This window comes from Heterodontus francisci, chromosome 18, assembly GCF_036365525.1.
Source record: "Heterodontus francisci isolate sHetFra1 chromosome 18, sHetFra1.hap1, whole genome shotgun sequence".
Classification (NCBI taxonomy): Eukaryota; Metazoa; Chordata; class Chondrichthyes; order Heterodontiformes; family Heterodontidae; genus Heterodontus; species Heterodontus francisci.
In genome coordinates this window covers 87,842,328-87,855,357 of record NC_090388.1, presented here as the reverse complement: position 1 = coordinate 87,855,357, position 13,030 = coordinate 87,842,328, and the positions used below count along the sequence as shown (strand labels likewise).

The 13,030-nt window shown below is 46.2% G+C and overlaps 1 protein-coding gene across 7 annotated transcripts in view; it reads left to right on the top strand.

The window, feature by feature from the left end:
• Positions 1 to 13,030, top strand: part of LOC137379761 (transcription factor ETV6-like) — a 209,132-nt gene that overhangs the window by 152,048 nt on the left and 44,054 nt on the right. For all 7 annotated transcript variants that reach the window (XM_068051099.1, XM_068051098.1, XM_068051104.1 and 4 more), the window contains one exon: positions 11,107 to 11,238. In XM_068051099.1, the coding sequence (XP_067907200.1) occupies positions 11,107 to 11,238 (132 nt within the window). The remainder of the gene's footprint in view (positions 1 to 11,106; positions 11,239 to 13,030) is intronic.

Sequence of the window (13,030 nt, the reverse complement as noted above, 5' to 3'; positions counted from 1 at the left end):
GTAGTCAAGAAGGTATACGGCATGCTTGCCTTCATCGGTCGGGGTATAGAGTATAAAAATTGGCATGTCATGCTGCAGCTGTACAGAACCTTAGTTAGGCCACACTTAGAATATTGCGTGCAATTCTGGTCGCCACACTACCAGAAGGATGTGGAGGCTTTGGAGAGGGTACAGAAGAGGTTTACCAGGATGTTGCCTGGTCTGGAGGATATTAGCTATGAGGAGAGGTTGGATAAACTCAGATTGTTTTCACTGGAACGACGGAGGTGGAGGGGCGACCTGATAGAGGTTTACAAAGTTATGAGTGGCATGGACAGAGTGGATAGTCAGAAGCTTTTTCCCAGGGTGGAAGAGTCAGCTACTAGGGGACATAGGTTTAAGCTGCGAGGGACAAAGTTTAGAGGGGATGTGCAAGGCAAGTTTTTTACACAGAGGGTGGTGAGTGCCTGGAACTTGCTGCCGGGGGAGGTGGTGGAAGCAGGTACGATAGCGACGTTTAAGAGGCATCTTGACAAATACATGAATAGGATGGGAATAGAGGGATACGGACCCTGGAATTGCAGAAGGTTTTAGTTTAGACAGGCATCAAGATAGGCGCAGGCTTGGAGGGCCGAATGGCCTGTTCCTGTGCTGTACTGTTCTTTGTTCTTTGTTCTTTTGATATGGTGCGAAAGCGGGAACAGGTTACTGAGTTGGATGATCAGCCATGATCATAATGAATGGCGGCGCAGGCTCAAAGGGCCGAATGGTCTACTGCTGCTCCTATATTCCTATGTTTCTTATGTTCTCTACTTGTTGGTAAAATGGTGGGAGAAGCAGTAGTGAGAGTGTGTTTTGATCACTGTGGCTGCTTTACTCCCTTGGTCACTGAATGATGGGGCATGTTTATTCAGTAAATATCCAGGTATCATGGACTTGATGGGCTGAATGACCTCCTTCTGTCTTGCAATGACTGAAACATACTTTTTTGATCAGTATGCCATGGTGTCGAGCTTCTTGAGTGTTGTTGGAGCTGCACCCATCCAGGCAAGTGGAGAGTATTCCATCACACTCCTGACTTGTGCCTTGTAGATGGTGGACAGGCTTTGGGGAGTCAGGAGGTGAGTTACTCACCGCAGAATTCCTAGCCTCTGACCTGCTGTTGAAGCCACGGTATTTATACAGCTGGTCCAGTTCAGTTTCTGGTAATTGGTGACCTCTGGGATGTTCAGCGATGGTTGAACGTCAAGGGGAGATGGTTAGATTCTCTCTTATTGGAGATGGTAGTAGTAGGCGCAGGCAGGTAGTGCAGGCCATCCCCCTGTCAAACAGATATACCGCTTTGGATACTGTTGGGGCGGATGACCTCACTGGGGAAAGCAGCAACAGCCAAGTTCATGGCATCACAGAGGGCTCTGCTGCACAGCAGGGGAGGAAAAGGGGTGGAAGAGCTATAGTGATGGGGGATTCTATCGTAAGGGGTGCAGATTGGCGTTTCTGTGGCCGCAAACGAGACTCCAGGATGGTATGTTGCCTCCCTGGTGCTAGGGTCAAGGATGTCTTGGAGCGGCTGCAGGACATTCTGAAAGGGGAGGGTGAGCAGCCAGAGGTCGTGGTCCATATTGGTACTAACGACATAGGCAGGAAGAGAGATGAGGTCCTGCAAAGTGAATATAGGGAGTTAGGCAGAAGGTTAAAAAGCAGGACTTCTAGGGTTGTAATCTCAGGATTACTTCCTGTGCCACGTGCTAGTGAGGGTAGGAATAGGAGGGTTAGGCAAATGAATGCGTGGCTGAAGAGCTGGTGTAGGAGGGAGGGCTTCAGCTACTGGGATCATTGGGATCTCTTCTGGTGCAGAGGTGACCTGTACAAGAAGGACGGGTTGAATCTAAACTGGAAGGGGACCAATATCCGTATGGGGAGGTTTGCTCGCACTACTCGGGAGGGTTTAAACTAGTCTTGCAGGGGGGTGGGACCCAAAGTAGTAGTCTCTCCGATGAAATAGTTGAGGCAAATGTAGAGGTTAAAGCAAACGAATCCAGTAGGCAGGCCGGGCAGGGGCAGGACAGGGAGCGTGGAAGGTCTGGTCGGCTAAACTGCATTTACTTTAATGCAAGAAGCCTTCCAGGTAAGGCAGCTGAACTCAGAGCATGGATCGGTACATGGGATTGTGATATTATAGCTATTACGGAAACGTGGTTGAGGGATGGGCAGGACTGGCAGCTCAATGTTCCGGGGTACCGATGCTTCCGGCGTGACAGAGGTGGAGGTAAGAGAAGAGGGGGAGTTGCACTATTGATTAGGAAGGACATCCCGGCAGTACTTAGAGAGGATATCCCGGGGGGAATGTCCAGCGAGGCCATATGGGTAGAACTTAGAAATAAGAAAGGGGTGATCACTTTGATGGGATTATACTATAGGCCCCCCAACAGTCAGAGGGAAGTGGAGGAACATATATGTAGGGAAATCACAGACAGGTGTAGGAATTACAGGGTTGTAATAGTAGGTGAATTTAACTTCCCTAATATTGACTGGGACTGCCTTCGTGCTAAGGGATCAGATGGGAAAGAATTTATTAAGCATGTCCAGGATAGTTTTCCGAAGCAGTATGTGGATGGCCCTACTGGAGAAGGGGCTACACTCGACCTCCTCTTAGGAAATGAGGCTGGGCAGGTGGTTGATCTGTCAGTGGGGGAGCACTTTGGGACCAGTGACCATAACTCTATTAGCTTCAAGATAGGTATGGAAAAGGATAGGACTGCTTCTCAGGTTGAAGTCCTAAATTGGGGGAAGGCTAATTTCGATGGGATCAGACAGGAACTCTAAAAGGTTGAATGGGAGAGGCTGTTTACAGGTAAAGGGACGTCTGGCAAGTGGGAGGCTTTTAAAAGTGAGCTAGGAAGAGTTCAGGGCTGGCATGTTCCTGCTAAGTGGAAGGGCAAGGCTGGCAAGTTTAGGGACCCTTGGTTGACGAGGGATATTGAGGGTCTGGTCAGGACAAAGGAGGAGGCATATGTCAGGTATAGGCAGCTGGGATCAAGTGAGTCCCTCGAGGAGTATAGGGGATGTAGGACTACACTTAAGAAGGAAATTAGGAGGGCGTAAAGGGGCCATGAGATTTCCCTGGCAGATGAGATAAAGGAGAATCCTAAAAGATTCTATAAGTATGTTGAGAGTAAAAGGGTAGCTCTGGAGAGAGTAGGTCCCCTTAAGGATCAGTGTGGTAATCTATGTGTGGAGCCACAGGAAATGGGCGAGGTCTTAAATGAATATTTCTCATCTGTATTTACTGTGGCGAAGGTCATGGAAGGTAGTGAGTTCAAGGAGGGAACACCGATATCCTGGAGCATATCAACATTACAAAGGAGGAAGTACTGGAGGTTTTGAAGCGCATTAAGGTGGATAAATCCCCAGGGCCTGACCAGGTGTATCCTAGGATGCTATGGGAAGCAAGGGAGGAGATTGCTGGGGTCCTGGCAGAGATTTTTGTGTCATCGTTAGCCACGGATGAGGTACCAGAAGACTGGTGGATAGCTAATGTTGTGCTTTTATTTAAGAAGGGCAGCAGGGATAAGCCAGGGAACTACAGGCCGGTGAGCCTTACATCAGTGGTGGGAAAGTTATTGGAAGGGATTCTGAGAGACAGGATTTATATGCATCTGGAAAGGCATGGTCTGATTAGGGATGGTCAGCATGGCTTTGTGCGTGGGAAATCATGTCTCACGAATTTGATTGGGTTTTTCGAGAAGGTGACCAAGAGTATTGAGAAGGGCAGGGTGATGGATGTTGTCTACATGGACTTTAGCAAGGCCTTTGACAAGGTCCCGCATGGTAGGCTGGTCCAGAAGGTTCAAACACATGGGATCCAGGGTGAGCTAGCAAATTAGATACAAAATTAGCTTGGTGATAGGAGGCAGAGGGTGGTAGTGGAGGGTTGTTTTTCAGATTGGAGGCCGGTGACCAGTGATGTGCCGCAGGGATCGGTGCTGGGCCCTCTGTTGTTTGTCATATATATTAATGACTTGGATGTGAATGTAGGGGGCATGATTAGTAAGTTTGCAAGTGACACAAAAATTGGTGGTATAGTGGACAGTGAAGAAGGTTGTCTAAGGTTACAACAGGGTGTAGATCAACTGCGAAAGTGGGCAAGGGATTGGCAAATGCAATTTAACGCAGACAAGTGTGAAGTGATGCATTTTGGGAAGTTAAACCAGGGCAGGACATATACAGTGAATGGCAGGGCCCTGGGGAGTGTTGTTGAGCGGAGAGACCTTGGGGTGCAAGTACATAGTTCCCTGAAAGTGGCAACACAGGTAGACAGGGTGGTGAAGAAGGCGTATGGCATGCTTGCCTTCATCGGCCGAGGCATTGAGTACAAGAGTTGGGACGTCATGTTACAGTTGTACATAACGTTGGTTAGGCCGCATTTAGAGTATTGTGTGCAGTTCTGGTCACCGCACTACAGGAAAGATGTGATTAAGCTAGAGAGGGTGCAGAAAAGATTCACAAGGATGTTGCCTGGTTTGGAGGGCTTGAGTTATAAAGAGAGATTGGATAGGCTGGGTCTGTTTTCCCTGGAGCGAAGGAGGCTGAGAGGGGACATGATAGAGGTATATAAAATTATGAGAGGCATAGATAGGGTAGATAGCTAGAGTCTGTTTCCCACGGTAGGGGTGACTAAAACTAGAGGGCATATATTTAAGGTGAGAGGGAGGAGGTTTAAAGGGGATCAAAGGGGTAAATTTTTCACACAAAGAATAGTGGGTATCTGGAATGAGCTGCCAGAGGAGGTGGTGGAGGCAGGAACAGTAGCGACATTTAAGAGGCATCTGGACAGGTACTTGAATGAGCAAGGCATAGAGGGATATGGAATTAATGCAGGCAGGTGGGATTAGTATAGATAGGCATTATGGTCGGCATGGACGTGGTGGAGCGAAGGGCCTGTTTCTATGCTGTATGACTCTATGGTCATTGCCCAGCACTTGTGTGGCGCGAATGTTATTTGCCACTTATCAGCCCAAGCCTGAATGTTGTCCAGGTCTTACATGCATGCACGTACTGCTTTGATATCTGAGGAGTCGCGAATGTGTCATCTTCAATGAACATCCCCACTTCTGACCTTATGATGGAGGGAAGGTCATTGATGAAGCAGCTGAAGATGGTTGGGCCTAGGACACTAACCTGAGGGACTGCTGCAGTGGTATCCTGGAGCTGAGATGATTGACAGTCAAATGCTGCCTTGATGTCAAGGGCAGTCACTCTCACTGTCAGCGTCACAGAGTCATAGAGTTATACAGCACTGAAACAGGCCCTTCGGCCCATCATGTCCATGCTGGCCATCAAGCACCTATCTATTCTAATCCCATTTTCCAGCACTTGGCCCGTAGCCTTGTATGCTATGGCATTTCAAGTGCTCATCTAAATACTTCTTAAATGTTGTGAGGGTTCCTGCCTCTACCACCCCTTCAGGCAGTGTGTTCCAGATTCCAACCATTCTCCGGGTGAAACGATTTTTCCTCAAATCCCCTCTAAACCTCCTGCCCCTTCCCTTAAATCTATGCCTTTTCTGCTCTAAGGAAAACAACCCTAGCCTATCCAGTCTCTCTTCATTAGCTGAAATGCTCCAGCCCAGGCAACATCCTGGTGAATCTCCGCTGCACCCTCTCCAGTGCAATCACATCCTTCCTATAATGCCTTCCTAATTACCTTATCTACCTGTGCTGCTGCCTTCAGTGATCTATGGACAAGTACACCAAGGTCCCTCTGACCCTCTGTACTTCCTAGAGTCCTATTGTATATTGTCTTGCCTTGTTAGTCCTCCCAAAGTGCATCACCTCACACTTCTCAGGATTAAATTCCATTTGCCACTGCTCTGCCCATTTTACCAGCCCATCTATATCATCTTGTAATCTAAGTCTTTCCTCCTCACTATTTACGACACCACCAATTTTCTTGTCATCTGCAAACTTATTGATCATACCTCCTTTATTCACGTCTGAATCATTGATGTACACTACAAACAGCAATGGTCCCAGCACTGATCCCTGTGGTACACCGCTGATCGCAAGCTTCCAATCGCAAAAACACCCCTCGACCATCATCCTCTGCCTCCTGCCACTAAGCCAATTTTGGATCCAATTTGCCAAATTGCCCTGGACCTCATGGGCTTGTACCTTCTTAACCAATCTCCCAGGTGGGACCTTATCAAAAGCCTTACTGAAGTCCATGTAGACTACATCAACTGCTTTACCCTCATCTACACATGTAGTCACCTCCTCGAAAAATTCAATCAAGTTAGTTAGACACGATCTCCCCCTGACAAAGCCATGCTGTCTATCCCTGATTAATCCCTGCCTCTCCAAGTGGAGATTAATCCTGTCCCTCAGAATTTTTTTCCAGTAGTTTCCCTCCCACTGATGTTAAAGTCACTGGCCTGTAATTACCTGGTTTATCCCTGCTACCCTTTTTGAATAATGGTACCACATTCACTGTCCTCTGGTACCTCTCCTGTGGCCAGAGAGGATTTGAAAATTTGTGTCAGTGCCCCTGCTATCTCCTCCCTTGCCTCACATAACAGCCTGAGATACACCTCACCTGGGCCTGGGGATTTATCCACTTTTAAGCCCGCTAAAACATCTAATTCCTCCTCCCTTTCAATGCTAATTTGTTCAAGTATATCACAATCCCCCTCCCTGATCTCTACACCTACATCGTCCTTCTCCATAGTTAACATAGATGAAAAGTAATCATTTAAAATCTCACCTATGTCCTCCGGCTCCACACACACATTGCCATTTTGGTCCTTAATGGTCCCTACTCTTGCCCTGGTTATCCTCTTGCCCTTAATATACTTATAAAACGCCTTGGGATTTTCCTTTATCTTGCCCACCAGTGTTTTTTCATGTCCCCTCTTGGCTCTCCTAAGTACTTTTTAAAGTACCCCCTCCTACACTTTCTATACTCCTCTAGGGCCTCCACTGTTTTCAGTGCTCCGAATCTGCCATAAGCCTCCTTTTTTTTTCCTTATCCAATCCTCTATATCCCTTGACATCCAGGGTTCCCTGGATTTGTTGGTCCTACCCTTCACCTTTACAGGACCATGTTGGCCCTGAACTCTCACTATTTCCTCTTTGAATGACTCCCACTGGTCTGATGTAGACTTTCCCACAAGTAGCTGCTCCCAATCCACTTTGGCCAGATCCTGTTTTATCATATTGATAAAATTGGGGCCTTCCCCCCAATTCAGTACCTGTGTTTCTGGTCCGTCTTTTTCCTTTTCCGTAACTACCTTAAATCTGAGAGTTATCGTCACTTTCCCTGAAATGCTCCCCCACTGCCACTTCTACCACTTGTCCGGCTTCATTCCCTATGATTAGGTCCAGTACCGCCCCTTCTCTTGTCGGACTTTCTACGTACTGGCTCAAAAAGCTCTCCTGGATGCACTTTAAGAATTCCACCCTCTTTAAGCCTTTTGCACTAAGACTATCCCAGTTGATATTGGGGAAGTTGAAATCCCCTAATATTATTACCCTATTATTATGACACCTTTCTGAGATTTGCCTACACATCTGCTCCTCTATCTCTGGAATTCAGCTGTTTTGTCCATGTTTGGACCAAGGTTGGAATGAGGTTAGGAGCTGAGTGGCCCCAGCGGAACCCAAACTGAGCGCCAGTTGGCAGGTTATTGCCGAGTAAGTGCTGCTTGCTAGCACTGTCAACGACACCTTCCATCACTTTGTTGATGATCGGGTGTGGACTGATAATGCGGTAGTTGGCCAGATTAGTTTTGTCCTGCTTTTTGTGGACGGAACATAACTAGGCAACTTTTCACATTGCCGGGTAGATGCCAGTGTTATAGCTGTACTGGAACAGCTTGGCTAGGGGTGCAATGAAATAAGGAGCACAGAACAGTCTCTGAACAGAACTAGAAGGAGGAGCCCTCATGATCAGAAGTGAAAACAGAAAATGCTGGTCAGGTCAGGCAGCATCAGTGCAGAAAAGAACAGAGTTAACATTTCAGGTCTGTGACCTTTCATCAGAACTGTCCTCAAGATCTGGAAGTTGTGGTGGCTGCCAATAAACTCGAGAATAAACTAATGAGAGGCAAAACAAGTTAGATAGTTTGGAGTTTATTCTGAGGTACCAGATAAGGGGCAACCAGCTTTGTCACATATGTGGATTTGTACTTGCAGATGGGACTTATGAGGCTACAGCAACGCTTGTTGCTAGGGGTTTTGGAGAACAATTGGGTGATATGGATGTAGAGTGGACTCTCCTCCAGCTGGAAAAGTAATCTTGAAATTTTTTTGGTCAGATATTCATGGGAGTCAGATCCATTGACATAAAAGCCATGTTTCTGCAGGCTGATACTTTTCCGAGAGAAGTGTTTCTGAAACCATCTCAAGAGGCAGCAGATGCAGAAGGAAAACTATGTAAACTAATGCGTCTATGGCCTTAATGATGCTTCCAGGGTGTGGTATTTCTTGGTGAGATCTGTTTTGCTGAAAATAAGTTGTGCTCTACTAAAAGCAGATGTTGCAATGTTTTATTGGTATCGTAAAGGGAAACATTCAGGTATCTTCATGGTGCATGTTGATGATTTCTAATAGGATGGTACTGCGGAATTTGAGAAACGTGTTACTAATAAGATTGGAGTAGAATTTAAAATTGGGAATCATGCTTCTGGGGATTTATATCTATATATATATTGGTTTAGATATTAAGCAGAGTAGGTCTGGAATAAGTTTAAATCAACAGTCCTATTTAGAGAGCATTACTCCCATCTGGTTAATTGTGCTCGGTCATCACAGAACGATGATGCATCTCAAGCAGAGACTGAGCAATTGCGAAGCTTGATTGGTTGGTTGAACTGACTGGGCACCCAGACTGGACCAGATGCTAGTTTTGATGAGTTGAAGTTTATTAAATATGATGAAACACCCTAAATCAGAGAATGTTTTAAGGGCAAACGAAACATTAAAAAAATTAAATCTGGAGAAATGCGTACTTACGTTCCTGTCCCTAGATGATCCAAAGAACATAAATCTAGTCAATTTTAGCAATGTTTGACATGCTAATCTCCCTAATAGTATTCTAATGCAGCTGGTTTCATCATATTTCTGATGGGTAAAAATTCCTTTCACTTAGGAAGCTATGAAAACAAAAATGGTTGTTAGAAGTACTTTAACTGCTGAAACACTGGCTCTTGCTGAGGCAGTGGATATGGGATTCTATTTGTCAAATATTTTAAGTGAGATTCTGCGCAAGGGACATTCTAAAGATAGCATACCCATTGAATGTTATACAGATAACATTGTGGGATAAGGTACCCACTGTGAACAGTGAGAGAGAGAAAAGGTTGTGGATTCATCTTGCTGGTTGAAACAAATGCTGGAGAGAAAGGAAATGTCTAAAATTAAATGGGTAGGTGCAAGTCATCAAATGTCACTTTGTTTTACAACAAGAAATACACATAGGAAGCAATTGTTAGGGGCCTTAGGAGGGATATCTTGCAATGTACAGAATATGGAGGTTTTTAATTTCTTAAATTTTGGTCATGCATATTAACTCAAATATTTATTTAACGCGAGAGAATAAAATCTGTTCATTGTATATTGTGTTTCATTGTATGCAAGTGGTGGGTATTAACTGGGGATTCACTTGAACCACTATAAACAGACGGAGATTAAAACTGTAGATATTGGGTGTGGCGGTGCATGCTTGTAATGTGTAACTCTGTGAATCAATATAAAAGTATGTAAAGATTGGCTCCAGTTCTATCATTCACCACCTGACTTTCCAGTTTAAAGCACCAGTTTGCTAACTGTCTCTCTCCCTCTTTCCACCCCCCTACTCGCTCGCTCTCTTGCTTTGGCCTTCATCCTCGCTCAACTGCCCCTGGGCCCTCTAGCCCCTGTCTGCACACCCAGGGCCCCCCTCCCCTCACCACCCCCCTCTCTCTCTCTTTCTCCTCCCCCATCCCCTGCTCCATTCACACTGGTCATTAGACTGCACTTGTTTCTTTCTCTAGTTTCTTTCCTATCTCCTCTCCTGCTCTCTCTCAGCTCCTCTTGTCCATGAGACCCTCCTGCTCCCTCGATCCTATTCCCACTAAAGTGCTGACCACCAAACATCCCCTCCTCGTCCCAATATTAGCTAGCATTGTTAACAGACTTTGTCCCTCTCTCCTTCAAATCTGCCGTCATCATCCCTCTCCTCAACATAGGAATCCTTGAGCTCCCTGTCTTTGCAGAGTACAGCTCCATCTCTCCGACCTCACTTTCCTCTCAAAATGTCCCTGAGCGTGTTGTTGCCTCCCAAAACCATGCCCATCTTTCCTGGAACTCCATGTTTCAATTCCTCCAATCAGGTTTCCGCCCCCGCCACAGTACCGAAACAGTTATTATCAAAGTCACAAATTACATCCTCTGTGACTGTGACAAAGGTAAACTTTCCCTCCTCGTCCTTCTCAACCTGTCTACAGCCTTTGACACGGTTGACCACTCCATCCTCTTCCAATGCCTCTCCACTGTTGTCCAGCTGGGTGGGACTGCTCTCACCTGGTTCCATTCTTATCTATCTAGCCATAGCGTGAGAGTCACTTGCAACGGCTTCTCTTCCTCCTCCCGTGTCTTATCTCACACCACGTCCTGTTCCCCGATCACCCCTGTGTTCGCTGACCTGCGTCGGCCCCCGGTTAAGCAACATCTTGATTTAAAAATTCTTCTTGTTCTAAAATTCCTCCAATGCCCCACTACCCCCCCTATCTCTGTAACCTCCTCCAGCCCCACAACCTGCTGAGAGATTTGCGCTCATCTAATTCTGGCCTCTTGTGCATCTCTGATTTTAATTATTCCACCGTTGGTGGCCGCGCCTTCAGTTGTCTCAGCCTCAAGCTCTGGAATATCCTCATACACCTCTCTGCCCCTCCACCTCGCTTTCCTCCTTTAAAATGCTCCTTAAAACCCTACCTCTTTGACTAAGCATTTGGTTATCTGCCTGAATATGTGGCTCAGTTTCATATTTTGTTTTATATTGTCCCTGTGATGCACCTTAGGACATTTTATTACGTTAAAGGTGATATATAAATATTAATTGTTGATGGTTGCTTTCTTCCTGTCTCCTTAGGAGATGTCCTCTACGAATTACTGCACCACATCCTGAAGCAGAGGGAATCCCCTGTCTGGTACCCACCCTTTCTGCGCCCAGGGAGTACTCCGCACAATCCACCTGAAATCATCCTTCACAACCACCTGGAAGGTCAGTGTTCGCTGGCTCCAGTCAGTAACAGGCTTCAGGCCTCCGACTGGGGACTGTGGGTCAGTGACAGACCTGGCCTGGCCTCAACTCTTTGTCTCAATGGTTAAATATGTCACATTTGGACTATGTGATAAAAGCACCAGCTCCAAGCAAAACAACCTTGAGTAATATCACAGCACCATGGAGTGAGTAGGGCTCAAAGAGGGACAGTGCCACTGAGAGACAGGAGGAACAGAGGCCTCCATAGCCAGGGTCCCAAATGAGGTGTTGCCATTCAGGTACTGATGGTAAGGGATATCTCCAAGCAGTGGTCACGGTTCATGTTTGAACTACTGAGTTGGGAAGAAATAAATTCAAAGACCAGCACAGAGAGTTTCAACATTTGGGAGATGATTATAAAACAGGATCTCCAGGATATATTCTCAGGAATTCTCATTTGGCAGGGCAGGAGAGATGCTGCAGGAGGGAATGGTTCAGATTCCTGGGACATTGGGACTAGTTCTGGAGCAGGAATGGCTTGGAGAGTATGGAGGGGCTTCACCTGGACAAGCTGGGACCAGTGTCTTTGCTGGGTCAGTAACTACTACAGCAGAGGCAAGGAGAAAAAAATAATGAGAAAACAGAAAGGAAAGAAAAAGAGGTGAAAATAGGAACAGGAGGAGGCTATCTATTCCCTCAGGCCTGTTCTGCCAATCAATGAGATCATGGCTGATCTGCAATCTACCCCTAATGGGTCTTTGTCCCATACCCTTTAATACCTTTAGAGTCATAGAGAGATACAGCACTGAAACAGGCCCTTCGGCCCACCGAGTCTGTGCTGACCAACAACCACCCATTTATACTAATCCTACATTAATCCCATATTCCCTACCACATCCCCACCATTCTCTTACCACTTACCTACACTAGGGGCAATTTATAATGGCCAATTTACCTATCGACCTGCAAGTCTTTGGCTGTGGGAGGAAACCGGAGCACCGGGCGGAAACCCACACGGTCACAGGGAGAACTTGCAAACTCCACACAGGCAGTACCCAGAATTGAACCCGGGTTGCTGGAGCTGTGAGGCTGCGGTGCTAACCACTGCACCACTGTGCCTTTGGTTAACAAAAATCTATCAATCTCAGATTTAAAATTAACAATTGATCTTGCATCGTTTACCATTTATGGAAGAGAGTTCCTAACTCCTACTACCAAGGTCAATACATCCTTCCTGAGATGTGGTGCTCAGAAATGTTCACAGTACACTGGGTGTGGTCTAACCAGGGTGTAAATTATTCGTTCGGGAGATGTGGGTGTCACTGGCCAGGCCAGCATTTATTGCCCATCCCTAATTGCCCTTGAGAAGGTGGTGGTGAGCTGCCTTCTTGAAATGCTGCAGTCCCTTTGGGGTAGGTATACACACAGTGCTGTTAGGAAGGGAGTTCCAGGATTTTGACCCAGTGACTGTATAGCTTTGAATTGCTGAAGCATCAGTTCTACCCCTTGTATCCAGTCCTCTGGATATAAAGTCCATGAAACTGAGTATTTTCTGTACCTGTTCATGACATTTAAATAATCTATGTGCCTGCACCTTTTTAGGTCCGAAATGGATGATCTTACATTTACCTACATTGCAATACATTTGCCACAGTTTTTCCCATTGACTCAATATATCTTTGCAATTTTATTCTTCCACCTACACTGTTTACAATACCGCCTAACTTTGTGTCATGAAATTTGGATATGTGGCTTTTGTTACGACCAGGTGAGGAAGAGATCTCAGGCTCTCCTTTCGCCCCTTCTCTAGTTT